Genomic DNA, 16,347 nt, shown 5'->3' with positions numbered 1-16,347 from the left:
GTTGAATGTATCAAAAATTTAAAACACTTTTTACAATATGAATAAACATATATTGTAGGGTCGGAGATTCAGCTGAGTGGTTTCGCCGCCTGCTGTGGAAGTGCAAGGACCCAGGTTAGATCACCGGTACCAAAAAAAAAATTGTAAATCACCAGAAGAAATGTTTAAAAAGTATAACTAAATCAAAATGCAAAATAAAAGACAGATAATAAGAAACAGGAAGATGGATCTTTTGCAAATGGAAAAAAGATGAAGAGATGGAGGAAGAGGGAGAAAGGGAAAGGGATGTAAAAAGAACTAAGATGTGTTATGCCCATGTACCAGCTGCCCACAACGACAGTAGTCATCATGTGCCACAAATGTGCTGATAAGGACAAGAATTTAAAAAGTACTGAAAACAGCTAAGAAACCATTTAGAGAATAAGCATATATATGTACAACATATGATCATTTTGCATAAATTATTTTTAATCTTCAGGAAATGCACGTGAAGATATTTGTTGTGCATACGTATTTCACTTATCTCTAGAAAGTATTTTATCTTTAAAATAGCTTTTGTAGAGATGAATACTGTGTTTTAAGACATTCACTGACATAATATCAAATTTGTTACTCAATACATATTTTGAAATACTAACTTCAATTGATTTTAATTTCCTAGTTTATGCATAATAATTTTTCACTTTGAATAAAAAAGCACCAGGGTTTAACAACAATTATGTTATTTTAAAGATATGAACAGATGTTCTGTCCCTTTTTACGATGTTACGTGGAAGGGGCAGGATGGTATCCTATTGTTTCTGCAGAATTTTGCACAGGACCTGGTACTTGGACTTAGTAAGTGTTAAATGATTCTGATTGAATGGGAAAAGCTTCTAATAATGTGAAACACTCGAAGAATAGCAGTACAAAATCTTATCAGTGAGAAATAATGTAAAACAATTTGAATATGATTTTTTATTAATTCTATTTATCCTCACATATAATATTTTTCACATTTGACTCTTACATAATCTTCTGTAATATTTGGATATAAAGTCATTTTCCTGTATAGATAACTAGAAGTTGTCCACCTTTGGACCTCACAAAAATTATATCATTGATTATATGTGCAATTTTGCCACAATATTGGAGCATTAAAATCAATGAAGGCAGGGTAATGTATCCTATAAAAAGATATCCATCATCAAGCATACTACCTGGTTCTACAATTACTTGGTAAAATAAATACATACATATGTATTTTGAAAAGAGATTTATATCTACTTGGAAAATAGTACTTAAGAGGAATCTTTTCCACACAGTGGTTAATGGGAATTTTGTTTCCCTCCTGAGTTGATGGAAATCTCTCTCTTGTTCTGCCTTCTACTTTAACCTGAATTTCTGTATCATTAGCTGTATCCTTAGTAATCTAATGAATTTCTAAAGATAGCCACACAACAGAGTAATGGGCAGTATGCCTAATAATGATGCTGAACATTCCTTCTAAAATTCATGGATCTCATATAAAGCAAGGGCAAAATTCTTCAGGGTGAAACCCACCTCTAGATTACCATCTGCATTTCAAATGCTTTCTGATTGATTTGACTTTAGATGGGAATTTTCTTCCAGATTAAATATTTCCATTGTCCAACTTGATTTCCTTATACATATTAAAGTGAAGAATAGTGTGACATTTTTAAGTCAATACAAGCATATAAGGAAATTACACTAGAAAATAAATGTCAGGTCTTGTGAGTTGCAAATTTGGATTATGACCTTGTTGAAGTCTCCTGACAAATTGCAAAATGCCTAAAACTACTTAGACAAACTACACAGTAAATATTAAAATAAACTGGTCTTTAAACACTCATTCATTTTAGGATTGATATTTCATAGACTTGTACATATAATTGCTGAAATCAGACTTTAGGAATTTATCAGGCCATTAAAATATTACCATGCTGTCTTATGGATATGACAGCTTAAATTCATAGAACTAATATAACCTGATCAATATCCCTTTCTTAATACAAGGAAGACTACATCTAAGTCTTTTGCTTTTAGTAACGCTATTTAACTGTGGGAAATCCCAAGTTTTTCTTTTTGAAAAGTTTTTACATAAACAAGTTTATACCCCCAAAGCCAGCTTTCTAAACAAAAAGGATGCATGAAAATTTATCAGTGATATTAGTTTATTTATTCTCTGTTATATTAAGCAATGCAATAAGAAAACTGCAGTGTTCATCTGGCATAGTGTGCATTTCTGTAATTCCAGCATTCTGGGAGGCTGAGGCAGAAGGATCACAAGTTCATGTCCTGCCTGGGCCACTTATTGAGACCCTGTCTCAAAAAAATAATCATAATAAGTAAAGGGTTGGGGGTGCAGTTCCATGCCCTTGACTTGAGAGAGAGACAGAGAGAGAGAGAGAGAGAGAGAGAGAGAGAGAGAGAGAGAGAGAGAGAGGAGAGAGAGAGAGAGAGAACAGTGTAGATATTATCTGTGACTTAAAAGTTTGAGTAACCATCCATATTTTAGTTGACTGTAGAAATGCACTAGTTTGGATTATGAAAACTGTACTAAGTAGAATGTGTATTTCTAGGAAACTACACTCTCAATTAGATGGAAGGAAAAATAAAATAGGAACTCAAGTATATTTATAGCACAGAATAATTGTGATAATGAGAACTCATTCATATATTAGTGTTTCTTCTGAAAACATTCCAAGCTATCAAGAATTTACTAAAACAAATTAAAATCTACTATAAATGTTGACATTATATACTTGGATTAAATTTCTCCCAGTTAAAAATCACCATGTTATTAAACAAAACTTTGTCAAACAAAAAAATGATTAGTTACAGTATTTTTATTCATTCATTATTTCCATAAAAATTTATTCCAATAAATTATTCTTAACTATTATAGAAGGTTTTCTTCAAATTTTTACTTAGAAGAACAATTTATTTCTTCCTAGGGTGTAACAAAGCTTGATTTGAAAAGGTCTCATGTCCTTAACAAATGCAATTTACTTGTTCAGTGGATTTAGTTCACTGATAAAGATGAGATATTATAGACAAAATTTAAGTAAGATGTATGCCTTCTTTTTGCAAATAGAGCATAAATTATTTTGTAATGCATGCAAACAGATACGCTTATGTACAATTAGCAAAAAGCAGCATTTCTTGAAAAACCGTTTCTGTGGTATATAATAGAAGCTGAGAAAACACATTAGTTTATGTGTCTTTTCAAATTCTGGATAATAAGAATTATAAGTAAAAAACTAAAATGAATATGAGTTATTTTGTGGGAATGAAATACAGAGCTTTGAGCATAGTAGGCAAATGATTTATCTTTTTTTTTCAAGTGATTTATCATTGAACTATACCCTCAGCCCAAAGTTATTTGTTTTCAATGGAATGAAAATAGTTCCTTTACAAAGTAAAACTCTGTCATAGTTATTTATTTCCAATATGTTATAATAACCAGATAGTAAGCCTCATTTTTTAGAAATAACAGATAAAAACACCATTGTTAAACCATAGAGTAAAAACTGTTTTTTTTCATTTTTGACAATGTTCAATCTCAAGTCAATGATTTTACTTGTATTGTGAAATTAGTTTCAAAGAAATTATTTTTTGTCTAATTAAGATAATAATTTAGAAGTAAATTAGCAATGACATCAATATCAGAGTAAAAACTTGCAAAGGTGAAATTTTAAATTTTCTCTAGATTTTTTACTTTCTGAATCTTAAAACTAAAATATTTTTATAACTTTGCAAATATTTTGAACATATTAAGCTATGAAATATGTTAGTTATGTATGAGAAGAAGTGAAATAGTTGAGTAGAATGCTCTATATCTCAGGAAAGAAGACATATAAATTGGGAGGATCAAACTAAAAATGACATTTAAAATCATAGGATTGGATGAAGCTATCAAGAATTGTGAAAAGAAGGAAGATCATTCAGAACTAAATACTCAGTAAACAGGTTTACAAACTAGTCACAGCAAATCAATCAATCAATAAATAGCAAACAGCAGCCAGTAAGCCAGAAATAAAATCACAATAGGCTGAGAAATTGGAAGATCAGGAAAGAAAGAGCGTGAAGACAGGAGGGGTAGCCAACTGTGACAAATGTTGCTGAAAGATTTCTGAAAGAAGGCAGAAAAATTGTCATTGGAAGTGGCAGACTGTATTCGAAAAGAGCAGCTTAATAGCACAGACGAAAGGGTGCTGGTAAGAATAGAGACTAGAGACAGTTGTATAGGAATCTTCCTCAGGAGAGATGTTTAATAGATTTCCTATTAGAAAAACCCAGAGAAATGGGAAAATGTGTGTGTGTGTGTGTGTGTATGTATAGTTTTGTTTGTTTTATAAAGATGAAAATATGAACCACATTTGCAGGCTATCATGAAACATCCAACACAAAACTAGAAGGTGGTGATTCAGAAGATGTAAGATATGTGTAGGAATGAAGTCCTGATGAGGTGGACCTGACGTCATACAAACAAACAGCACGAGTCCTAGGTCACATAGAGAAGACCCCCTTTGAAAGAGAGGATGAGGATGCAAAATACGGGTTGGCTCGCAGGTCTGTTGGTATGAAGAATCTGGTGCTCCTGTCTTACAGTAGTTCTACTCTCTCAATAAATTATAAGGAGGAAATCAAGCAAAAGGAGTGAAAAGAAAACAAAGAAAATGAAAAAAACTAGAGTGGAAATGCCCTTAGAATCACAGTTACTTAAATCCCCACTTGAGATGTTGTGGATGAGTTTTATTTTTATTATTTTTAATAAGAACTCCTAAAGTAACCTCAGTCTTTTTGCTCCCTATTGTGATAAAACTACCAGCTGGAAGAAGTTTTCTGCGTTTAATAAAGAGATCCAAATAGCTTTGTATTATTTGACTTTCCATTTCAAGCTAGGCCTCATTTTCCCCCAGTTTTTCATCTTTAAACAGCTGTCAGTGTCTCACTAGCAGAATATGGCTTTGTGTTGCCATTTCTGGGAATGGGACAGATTTGTATTGAGGCAAAACATTATCGTAGTTGAATCCCTGATTGTTTGAGTTTAAAGGTCAGCTGCACTATGACCAAGTAATTAACATCTCTGTGGCTGATTTACCTTGTTTATAAGTGGGGATGATATTACTTCATAATGATTTTGTTTCTTAGCTCTAATGTATAAATTTAGCCTCCTGGACCAGTGTCATGCTCACTATAAGCTCTCGACAAAGAAAGTAATCACTGTTACATCATTTTGGGGGGGGTCTGCATATTAAACTCATTGCCTTTCATGATGAATAACTATTTTTTTCTTAGATGCATAAACTTTATTCAATGTGACACAATATATACTGATGGAACCCTGTAGATAAGACTAAATGTCAATATCTGGGCAAATGTTGTTTTAAATAATAATATAATACACTGAAAGTGCCATGAATACTGCATGTGGGTTTTAGGACCATGCAATCAGGACAGTAGACACACAGCTGCTTTTCTTAAAGCTTGATAACATGTGTTTGAAATTTGTATTTAAGAAATGTCCATTTATACCACGGTGTAAACTTTAAACAAATTTTATTACTTTTATTTAAAAAGTATGTGGTCTCATTTCCACCTTCTCACTTGAACACCTAAACACCTTTATGATTTTGGAAAGTTTTTTAGTCTTTTTAAGCCTCGATTTTCTCATTGGAAAAATATACATAATAATAATACTCAGACTTCCTATGAATCAAATGAGACACAGAGCATGGTATTTTAAATGTAGAAAATACCCAATAAATAATATTTATTAATAATATCAACTACTCACACACTTGTATTTATATACACTTCCCCATGATCACCATTTTTACTGGATGAACTGGCAAAAGGGGCAAATATGTGGTCATATAACAGCCGAGCTACACAATAATTCCCATTCCCGATGAACAAAAATATAAATGCTCAGTCCTTTCGAGGTGAAGAAAATACGGCCAGAAAAGTCATCTTTTATTGTCAGTTTTATAGAATTTTGTGTGTCAAATTTATGGAATTAATGAATGAATAAAAATAACATAACTAATCATTTTTTTGTTTGGCAAAGTTTTGTTTAGTAACATGGTGATTTTTAACTGGGAGAAATTTAATCCAAGTATACAATGTCAACATTTATACTAGATTTTAATTTGTTTTAGTAAATTCTTGATAACTTGGAATGTTTTCAGGAGAAACACTAATGTATGAATGAGTTCTCATTATCACAATTATTGTGCTATAAATACACTTGAGTTCTTATTTTATTTTTCCTTCCATTTAATTGAGAGTGTTATTTCACTACAAATACACATTCTACTTACTACAGTTTTCATAATCCAAATTCAATTTATTTTTAGATGTTATAACATATAAGCTAATTCATTTTCCAGAATTTTCCTTTCATGACATCATTACAAGTGAGAAAAGAAGATGTAAGAACTTGTATCTCTGCTGGAATTTCTGACCTTTACATACTGTTATCAGAAAAAAGAGGATTTGAAGGGCACCCAAAGATACAGATAACATTTCATTCATTGAATTTAAAGTCATTTGAAATAAAGAAATTTAAAACAAAAAGAAAAACTGCCAGTGTTAATCCATCAGTGATCAGTATACTGTTTTTTATAAATCCTTTTTATTTCTAAGTTTAAAATAATTGATAAAATATTTCCTTATAGGAAGAAGATCCCTCATTCTATAGAGTAATCCTCTATATCATGCCAGAATAAGATAGTATAAACAGGGTCAAATTTGTACTTAAAAATTTATATAACAGTGAAAAGGAAATGTAAATCAGCATTATATGTTGAAAATTATACTCCAAAAAAGTAAAAATAAAAACAAATAAAATTGTACAATCTTTTAAAATTATGTGTCCAATAGTTAGTATAGCATTACATAATTTTTTTTAAATTGTGTTAATTACCTGACATTATCTAGTTCCTAATCCCCAAGGAGATATAGCACAGCTCCTTAAATGGTGATTTTCTTTCCTGGCTATAATTTCAATTAAATACAGAAAAAAATGATCTACGCTAAAATTATTATAATTTTGTCTACCTACAAGCACGAAGTATAATCAGTGTAGAGTCCAAACTTCAAATATGTAAAGAAGATAAGATGTACTCTAAGCATGTACTCTAAGCAGTCATTTGTGTGTATTTAACTAATTACTTTAAAAATTCAAATAAATCCCAAAGGAAAAAAAATTCTTTGCTCAATAAGTCCTAACTTATTCTGTTGTGCTTCAAAATCTCAATCCTAATGTATTTATTAATTGAGAAAAAAAGGTATACTTTCACGTCAACTATGGCCAAAGATAAATGCATATTCTCACATATTACATACCAGCTTTCATATGAAAGCCTTCTTATTTTAGCTAATTGGTCTCATTTTCATTTTTTAATATTGATTATTTTTTCTGCTTTATAATTTTTAATTTTATGCATCCATGTTTGCAGTACATAATGATTACATTCATGGTGGAGAGTTGGTGCCTATATGAAAACATCTTCATTCTTTTTATGTCCTATTCTCTTACTTTCCCCTCCCTCCATCTCTGGATCACCTTCCCTTTTGCCAAACGTCTGTCTCCCTGTTGCCTATTATCTCTCTTTTGTTTTGCTCTTTAGTTTACTAATGCTTCGATTTTCCACTAGAAGGGAATTCACGTGATATTTAAACTGTGTGTTTGATTTTTTTCACTTAACGTAAGACCTGGGGTCAGTGCCCTCTTCCTGCAATCCTAGCTACAGGAGGCTGAGGCAGGAGGATCAAAAGTTCAACCCCAGTCTGGGTAAATTAGTGACCTAGTGAGGCCCTGCCTCAAAATAAAAAATTAAAAAAGGGCTGGTGATGTAGCTCAGTGTGCAGGCCCAGAGTTTGATTTTCAGTACTGGGACAAAAATAGATTAAATCCAGAAAAATCTGATAATAGAACAAAAAACTACATTCCCCAACCCATACCTCATAGGTGGCTAAGTCATGGAGATACCACTACTTTCATTTTTATGTTTTCTTAACATTGTTAAAAATGTATCTTTTATATTTTTGAGAATGTTCATCAGAAGTTTAACAATTTTTCTGAATATAGACCAGCACACACGAAACCTCAAAAACACCAACCAAACAAAATAAAAGCCTGAAGTTTCTCATAAACTTTTTACTCCTATTTTTCTATTTTGAAATCTATAACAGCTTTCCCACTTCTGTCATTTATTTCAACCGAAAACAACAGAATGTATTTCTCCAGTTAAATGTAAATCCAACCCAAGGTCAATTTTGGTTTTGGTAGGAACCATCCATGACAAATCAAGAAAAACTTAGTGGCTGAGTTATTACAATAAACACTTCTTAGAAATTCCCTCCCCACAGTGGAAAATTATAATTGCCCACATGCTGTTATTTCTGATGCTGTTTTTAGTTGTTTGCTTAGGAACATGGGTGAATATAACACAGCAAATTCACATGAAAATTAAAATCAAGTCCCTAAACCTACTTCCCCTAATCTTCTCTAATATGGGTTCTGTTGTTCTTCTGAAAACACGGAGCACATTAAAAAATAACTGATTTGAAGACAGAGTGAATATTTTTAGGGTAAATTTGCAATTATGTCAACTGTAATTTTCTTTTTATGGGTATAATTTCTACTTTCCAACAAAGTCTTACTGGGGTTTACTATTTTGTATTATTTTATAAAAAGAACAGGAAAATCAGTCTCTGGGACCATTACAGGTAGGAGAGAACACTGTAACATTCAATGGTTTAGATTTTGAAAATAGATGGGTTATTTTATTTTATTTTATTTTTTGAGGTAGAGTCTTGTTGCATAGTCTAGACTGCCCATGAAATTAGGATGTAGCCTAGGCTGGCCTTTAACTTAAAGTGATACACCTGGCTCAGGCTCCCATAGAGCTAGAATTACAGGAATGCACCACCACACCTGGCTTGTGTAGTTTCTTAAATGTTAATGTCCTCTTGATTCTCATACAGTCAAATTCTGAACATTACAATACTGTGTATAGATTGTCTGATTTTTGTGTTATATATGTATATTATGTAGATAAGCTGCAACAAGCTTGATGGATAGATTATTCAGCTGTTTACTATATTAATTAATGAGTCTATTTGATCAATCCACCTATCTATCGACCTAAGATAGATATACCTCCCTACCTGTCTACCTACCAGGGATACATACACTAGAATCTGTAAGTCATTACTAGTAAAAAACATAAAAATGGAGATCTATTTAGTTCTATTTGTGTTTGCTCATTTTTTTGTATTACCAGTACCTAGTACAATAACTATCATATATTGAATTATTAAGTGAATATTACTTATATGTTTGCACTTTAGCAATTCATTACTTGAATGCATAAAATATTGAAATAAGTTGTGCAAATGCTGATTTTTGCATTTATGAATATAGATCAATAAGAGTTTAAATGAAAAATTTAATAGCTTCCTTGTCTTGAACTTAATTGACCACGTGTGTTAGAGTAAATCCACATCCTGGTCACTCAAAATAATATTTCGTCTTATTAATCTAAATAATTGGATTTAACTGTTAGTAAATGTGCCACAGACAAAGAGTTATTATTTCCTATGATCTCATACTACTCCATTCTTTTCTGATTAAATTTTAGGTTTTTATTTTTAGATAATTATTGATTCAGACACGGTTGTAGTAAACAATAGAGCTGGATCCTATATACTCTTCACTGAGTTTTCCCAATAATAATATCCTGTGTATCTGTAGTACAATATCATAAGAAACTTGAAATTGATGTAACTAGCAAATCTTATTCAGAGTTCATCAATTTTACATGTCCACATGTGCTCTTGTGTGGGTATTTGGTTCTATGTAGATTTCTGTGACTGTCACCAAAATAAAGATTCAGAAAAGTTTCACTCCAAAAAACCCTGTACTTTTCCTTTATTGCCAATCACTTCCTTCCATCTGCCCATTCATGCAACCTCTGGCAACTCTAATTCTTTCTCCACATTTATAATTTTGTAACATCAAAGATGTTTCCTAAAAGAGTCAACAACAAATACTTTTTGATATGTTATTTTTTCACTTATTACAATTCCCCTGACATCCACCTACGGTGTGTGTAAGTAACCATTCCTCTTTCTCGTTAAGTAACAATAACCATTTCATCTGAAATGAATGCCCAACAGTGTAGTTTTTGGATTTTATATTAAGTGCATGTTTAGTATTCCCGGAAACTGCCAAAATCCTTTCCTGAGTGGTCATAACATTTTATATTCCTCTGCAATGTATGAATGATGCAATTTTTTCCGAAAAGTGGCCAATATTTAGTGTTGTCATTTATACACATCTATCAACTTTTAAAGAATATTGTAGCAAATTTGATATATATGTAGTAATATCTCTTTGTGATTTTAATTTTCATTTTATTAACAGTTAATGATGTTGAATATCCTTCATGTGCCATCTGATACCATTTTTTTGGAATGTCTTTTGTCCATATTGTAAATGGTTTGATTATTGGTTTGATTATTGGTTTCCTTTTTCCTATTTTTCTTAATCTTGATTTTTGAGTTTTTTAAATGTACTATAAATACAAGTCTTTCGTGGGATATGTTGCATACAAATATTTCCTCCCTCTATACAACTTTCTATACAGCCTCTTCACGGTGTCTTGCATAGAACCAGTAATGACTTTGAGCAAATTAATAGTGACGAAAATCTATTCCATTTCTTGAAACATTAGCACACCAATTATTTAACACGTAAAAAAAATGTTTATTTTGCAGGCATTTAAAATTTAACCCAAGCATTTTTAAAGTCAGTTTCCTAAAAGCACACGGCTATGTGGAAATTTCTAAATGTTATGTTCTAGAGTTTGGATCTTTGAAATTGATTTTCATAGTAAGTGAAATTTTGGTTGTGTCATCCAATAGGTTCAGTTGCCACTGCGTGTCGTGACCCAGGGGTTCCCATGAACGGGACTCGAAACGGTGATGGAAGAGAACCTGGTGACACTGTTGTTTTTCAATGTGACCCTGGATATGAACTTCAGGGACAAGAAAGAATAACCTGCATTCAGGTAGAAAATCGATACTTCTGGCAGCCCAGCCCACCAGTCTGTATAGGTATGATTAAAGAATATTAAAGTTTATTTATATAACAAATGGTTAAAAACTTGTATTGATATTATTCAGAACTCTGTTCTGGAATACATTCTGTGTGGGAGTCTAAGATCTGAGAGCATTGAAGACCTCCCAGAAATGTACAAAATTACAAATAGTCACAAATTTATCTATGGAATAAGGGTCCGTAATTTCATTAGATTCTTAATGTTTCTAAGATCAGAAAGGAGTTATGAAGCAAAGCTAGTGAAAAATATTAATCACTCCTTACTGCAAAAATGTACTTTTTCATAGCTTTAAAAATTTAGAGTGGATTCAAACTGTACGTTTAAAATGACTCATTTTTTCCCATTAAGTTTATTGGTACATTTTAGGTATACAATACAGTTACATTCATCATTGGAATCTTGTATGTTTACATGATGAATCTTGATTCTGATTTTTTCCCAATTAAAATGACTCATTTTGGGCCAGGGATTTAGCTTAGTTCTTGCACAGCCTACCTCGCAAGCGGAAGAACTGGAGTTCGATCCCTGGTACCAAAAACAAACAAACAAACAAATAAAATGACTCATTTTGATCTTACCTCTATAACGGTTATTTCTTCTAAGGGAGAAAATTTATTTAGTGTTATCAATTTTTCTAGAAACTGTGGTAGAGTTTCAAAACTTTAGTTTTCTATTTAATTCATGCATAGTAAAAGAATATCAAAATTAAGATACAAATTATTTCCTCATCAGCTCTGAGAAAGAGAGGAATATACCACTTTGGGGATAAAAGCAGTGAGAAAATCTACTATATAATTAAATTAGCTTAGTCATAAACCTTTGTGTTTAGGTGTTTTAGTGTTGGTTTCAACTTAAAGTCAGAATATATTTTGACCAAATTATGTTTTCTCTACTGAAAATTTTGTTTATTTACATATTCTCCCTTTTACTATACTGCAAGCAATTTCAGAGAAGGTTCTATATTTCATAATATTTCTTACAGCATTCAACTAATTCACACTTACCACAACTGTCCTCATAAAAGCAAGGAGAATTAGAAACTTTTACAAAGAAAAAGAGGCTAGAAGGAAATTCATGCTTGTTTCAAAATTTTCATGTTTATCTACAATTCAGTTAACCTAAAAAACTCCATTTAAACTCTACTTTCTAATTAATTGAAATTTGACTGCATTTCTCATAAGGAGAATCTTTCTGTAAAGAGGAAATGATAAACTATCACAGAACTGCTACAGACATTACTGCTTTATTGTGATTCTTAGACCTGAATGTTGCTTAAACAGCTTTGTACCGAAATTATAGAAACAACTAAAATCCAAAGTGCAAAAGTTGGAAGAGTCCTGAGATCGGCAGTTATAAAATTCCATTTATAGACAACAATACGCTTTAGCTAGCAAGGCCTAATTCTATGGGGGGAAAAAAAGCTGAGCACTAAATCTTACTTAAGTGGAGCAGGTTGTGGAAAGTTTCTGTATGGATTATGCTGCTGTGTATTATTTTTTTGGTAGGAAAAGATAGCTTGAGGAAAAGATATACATTAGAGCTTCTCTGGCGAGGAAAATAACCTTTAAAAAAGTGTGAAAAATTGCTAAGCCTGCAAAAAGCTTGACCTCTGAAACTGATAAGAAAGAACTCCATGATTGGAAATACTATGCCAAAGATTAAACCCTGAACGTTTTAGAAACTCTGTAAGTCTGTGTCTCAGACCCTAGAGCATAAAGCATTTTACTTGCATGTACAAGTAGTCTGATAAGAGAGTCCCACACAGAAGCGCGTCATCTTTAGAGAGCTAATAGGATTCATTCCAGCTAAATTGGCAGTGCGAAGATTACTCTGACATTGCCGGAGGGAAAGCAGCAGCACTCGATATGAAGGTAAATAACACAGGCATTAGTGTGTGCGGGTGACTGAGAAATACAGGACACAAATGAAATTGAATTGGGGAAAAAATTAAGAAGATTGTAAAACATTTATCAATAGTTGCTGTCCCTATAACTGCCTCACAAGTAACTATACTCACAACAAATCATTCATGTTAAAATTCCATGAAAACTAACTGAACATTTAATTCATAGACTTCTTTGACCTTTATTTTCAATGCTTGATGATTAGATGCATAAAAGTAAAAATACATCTCTAAACGCTAAAGTTGAGTATATTTATTCACTGGTTGTTTAGGATTTACACATGTAAAATAACACTTCTAGCTGTTATTGGATTTTGTAGATATATTTGGAAAATCTTCCTAAATAATTTAAATAATAAAGTAAAAAGAATTTTAAGGAATCTTATGCCCAAATAAAAGTATAGTCTTGTACAGTATCTAATAAGACACAAAATACATATGATGAATTTTCCAATATTTTAAGTGATAAAGGATAAAGACATATTTGTATATGTATATGAATATCTATATAAATTTCTAACAATAAAAAGACAAATGTTGCTACTAGAAAATAAGAAATGAAACAAAATTCTTCCCCCATTATCTCCCAAATTACACATAATTCTATCAGTTTAGCACCTGAAAAAAATCATGTGAAATATTTTGCCATCATTCTACTCTTTTAAGTGTAATATGTACATACATATAAGTGTCATTATTCATATTTGCATGCATTTTCCTATTCCCATATGATTTTTCAAACACCAAAAGCAAACTAAATTGTAATTTGTGTGAACATGTAGCTTCAAATTAAATTGCATGTTTATCCATCTTCACTCTTTTATAATCAATATAGAGAACTAGCAATCTACATTTCTTTGGGTACCACAACATAAATGTATTCATTTATTCATTATACATTAATTAAGTTACATTAATTATACATTCATCCAAACACAGTAATATCATCTTCTTCTAAAACATCATCATAACTCTCCAAACCCCGAATTCCAGCCTAAATTTCTTGCAACTCCATCTCCTGTAAACTGTTGGCTCCAATCTCATGTCCAGTATTACAGATCTATTGAAACTAGCATTTCTTGTCCATATAGCCTGCTCATAGTGCATTGGCAACACAGCTATCAGTGAGTTTATCCCATGAATTCTTCACCCTCTTTCCACAACCTCTTGCACGCTGGGCTTCAAGACAGGAGTAGCAACAAAAGTGATGATAGTTAAGAATAATGATCCACACACAAACAATGAAAACTTGCAGGCATCAAAATTCAGAAAATGTTTATTTCACCTGAGTGCATTACATATGTCCATTATATCTCACAATGCATTGAATTATGAAAATTCACATTAGACACCACCACATCTATTCATTATCAAGCACACATTATTCATGTGTGTCTGTACTCTGATTGTTCATTTGGCAATAAATCTCTAGTTCATCTGTTCACATAGGCAATTACCTCTAGTCCAAAGGTGCTCACTTGGTATTTACAAATATTTAATTATCATTTATATTATATATTTTAAGAATTAATGTCAATAATAGTATTTATTTATATTTAATTATATATTAATATTACTATTTTATACTTCAATACATCCATCGTGTGTTGCAATAGACATACTAAATAAGTCCATCTGGTTGGTGATCTAGACTGAGGCTTATTTTTAGTGTAGGGCTTATATTACAAGTATCATGAAAAATCATGCTAGGGCTTATTTTCTAGTAAGGACTTACTTTGGGAGAAATACTGTATGTAGCATTGGTGAATTCTATTCATGAATAACATGTAAATAAGTCTTTAGCATATATATTAGCAGTGAATGCTGACACTTGAATGCAATATTGCATTGAAATAAGGCAAGGGAAATAAAAATAGGCAGAGGTCACTATGGATAGCAGGACAGGTTGAAGAGAAATTAAGCTTAGCCTAAGTTGGGCTTTTCCAGAAAATCTTCCTGAAACTTAAAACATTAGCAAAGTTGTGCACATACAGAAGGGATAAAAAAACAATTGCATGAAAAAAGTCATACAAGTGCTAGGAACTATAAGCCCTTTGAAAGTATTTCAATGTATTGTATTTGTGTAAAGCGATGGTGAGGAGAAGGGAAAGGTAACACCAGTCAGCTCACAAAAGCTGCACTAAAGTTGAGGCATTCATCTTTTAGGCAATCCAGCCTAAAATGTAAGTAAGCACAGAACTTTGTGCACAGGAATAGCATGATTAGGTGTTTTCACTGGACGGCAGATTGTCAGAAAGTAGATTTCATTATAGGAAGACATTGTAATAATCCTACAGAGGAAGAAGAGTCAATTAGGTCATGAAATATGGTAGAAGGCAAGGAAAGGACAAATTGAAAAAAATATCTATGAGGTAGAGTGTTGGCCGGACTTCTTGCCACATTGGTACAAGAATGCAGTGAAGAAAAGGGAAGAATCTTGGATTCCCCAGCTTGGGACACAGGAAGGTGATAATGTTAATCAAACAATATAGGAACATAGGAAGAGAAGCAAATTCAAATTGAGACATGAGCATTCTGGATGATCTGTATATGATGTACCAACAGACAACAGAGCACTTTTGGGCTTATGGATTAGCATTCTTCAGAGATATCTGCAGGACAAGATAGTAAAAGGAGTCATCTGTGTATAAAAGAATGAAAGGTGAAGTCATAAATTTTGAGATGGTCAACAAGGAAAAAGCTAACAGAATAAGTACTGCGAGGACTAAATAAAGAACTCAGGAGAATGCAGAAATTATAAGGTGAAGTGAAAGAAGGGCTTGACAATGAAAATGAGGTATGTGCAAATTCTCTTGAAGAAAACTAGAAGTTAAATTCCAGAAAGTAGGATAGTGAATTTTAGGTAGAGGTTAGCAGGTAAGAATGACTATGCATTCAAAAAGAAAGCAAAAAGCAAATGAAAATGTCTCCATTATATTTGTCTCCTTTATAACAGTTATTTAAGGTGGAACTAACAATTGTTAGCTTTGAAGAAAAGCAGATTGAGGGAGATATCAGTGACTGAGAAGAGAATGCAGGAGGAAGGGACCAAAACCAGAAGTGTGTGAGACAGTGTGTATGTGTGAGAGAGAGTGTGTGTGTGTGTGCGAGTGTGTGCACATGTGTATTCGCTACTCTTCTTGCCACCAGGGATATCCTTATTTCCCTATATTTAAGATGCCACCTCTCTGTATCATAGTATTTTCTAAACATAACTGTATTTAACATAGTGCAAAAATAATTCCTTAAAAAATGTATTTTCTGAATTTCACTGACAACGTTTTAACGTTTCCACTGAAGAATTAC

At 32.1% G+C, this 16,347-nt stretch overlaps 1 protein-coding gene across 6 annotated transcripts in view; it reads left to right on the top strand.

Moving 5' to 3' along the window:
• The window catches only part of Csmd3 (CUB and Sushi multiple domains 3), a 1,141,260-nt gene that overhangs the window by 854,075 nt on the left and 270,838 nt on the right, over nucleotides 1-16,347 (top strand). For all 6 annotated transcript variants that reach the window (XM_087190703.1, XM_087190702.1, XM_087190706.1 and 3 more), the window contains one exon: nucleotides 10,942-11,133. In XM_087190703.1, the coding sequence (XP_087046829.1) occupies nucleotides 10,942-11,133 (192 nt within the window). The remainder of the gene's footprint in view (nucleotides 1-10,941; nucleotides 11,134-16,347) is intronic.

This window comes from Heterocephalus glaber, unplaced genomic scaffold, assembly GCF_053883595.1.
Source record: "Heterocephalus glaber isolate CG9 unplaced genomic scaffold, H.glaber_assembly_v1.0 deba00001555, whole genome shotgun sequence".
Taxonomy (NCBI): domain Eukaryota; kingdom Metazoa; phylum Chordata; class Mammalia; order Rodentia; family Bathyergidae; genus Heterocephalus; species Heterocephalus glaber.
This window is presented reverse-complemented; position numbering and strand designations above follow the sequence as displayed.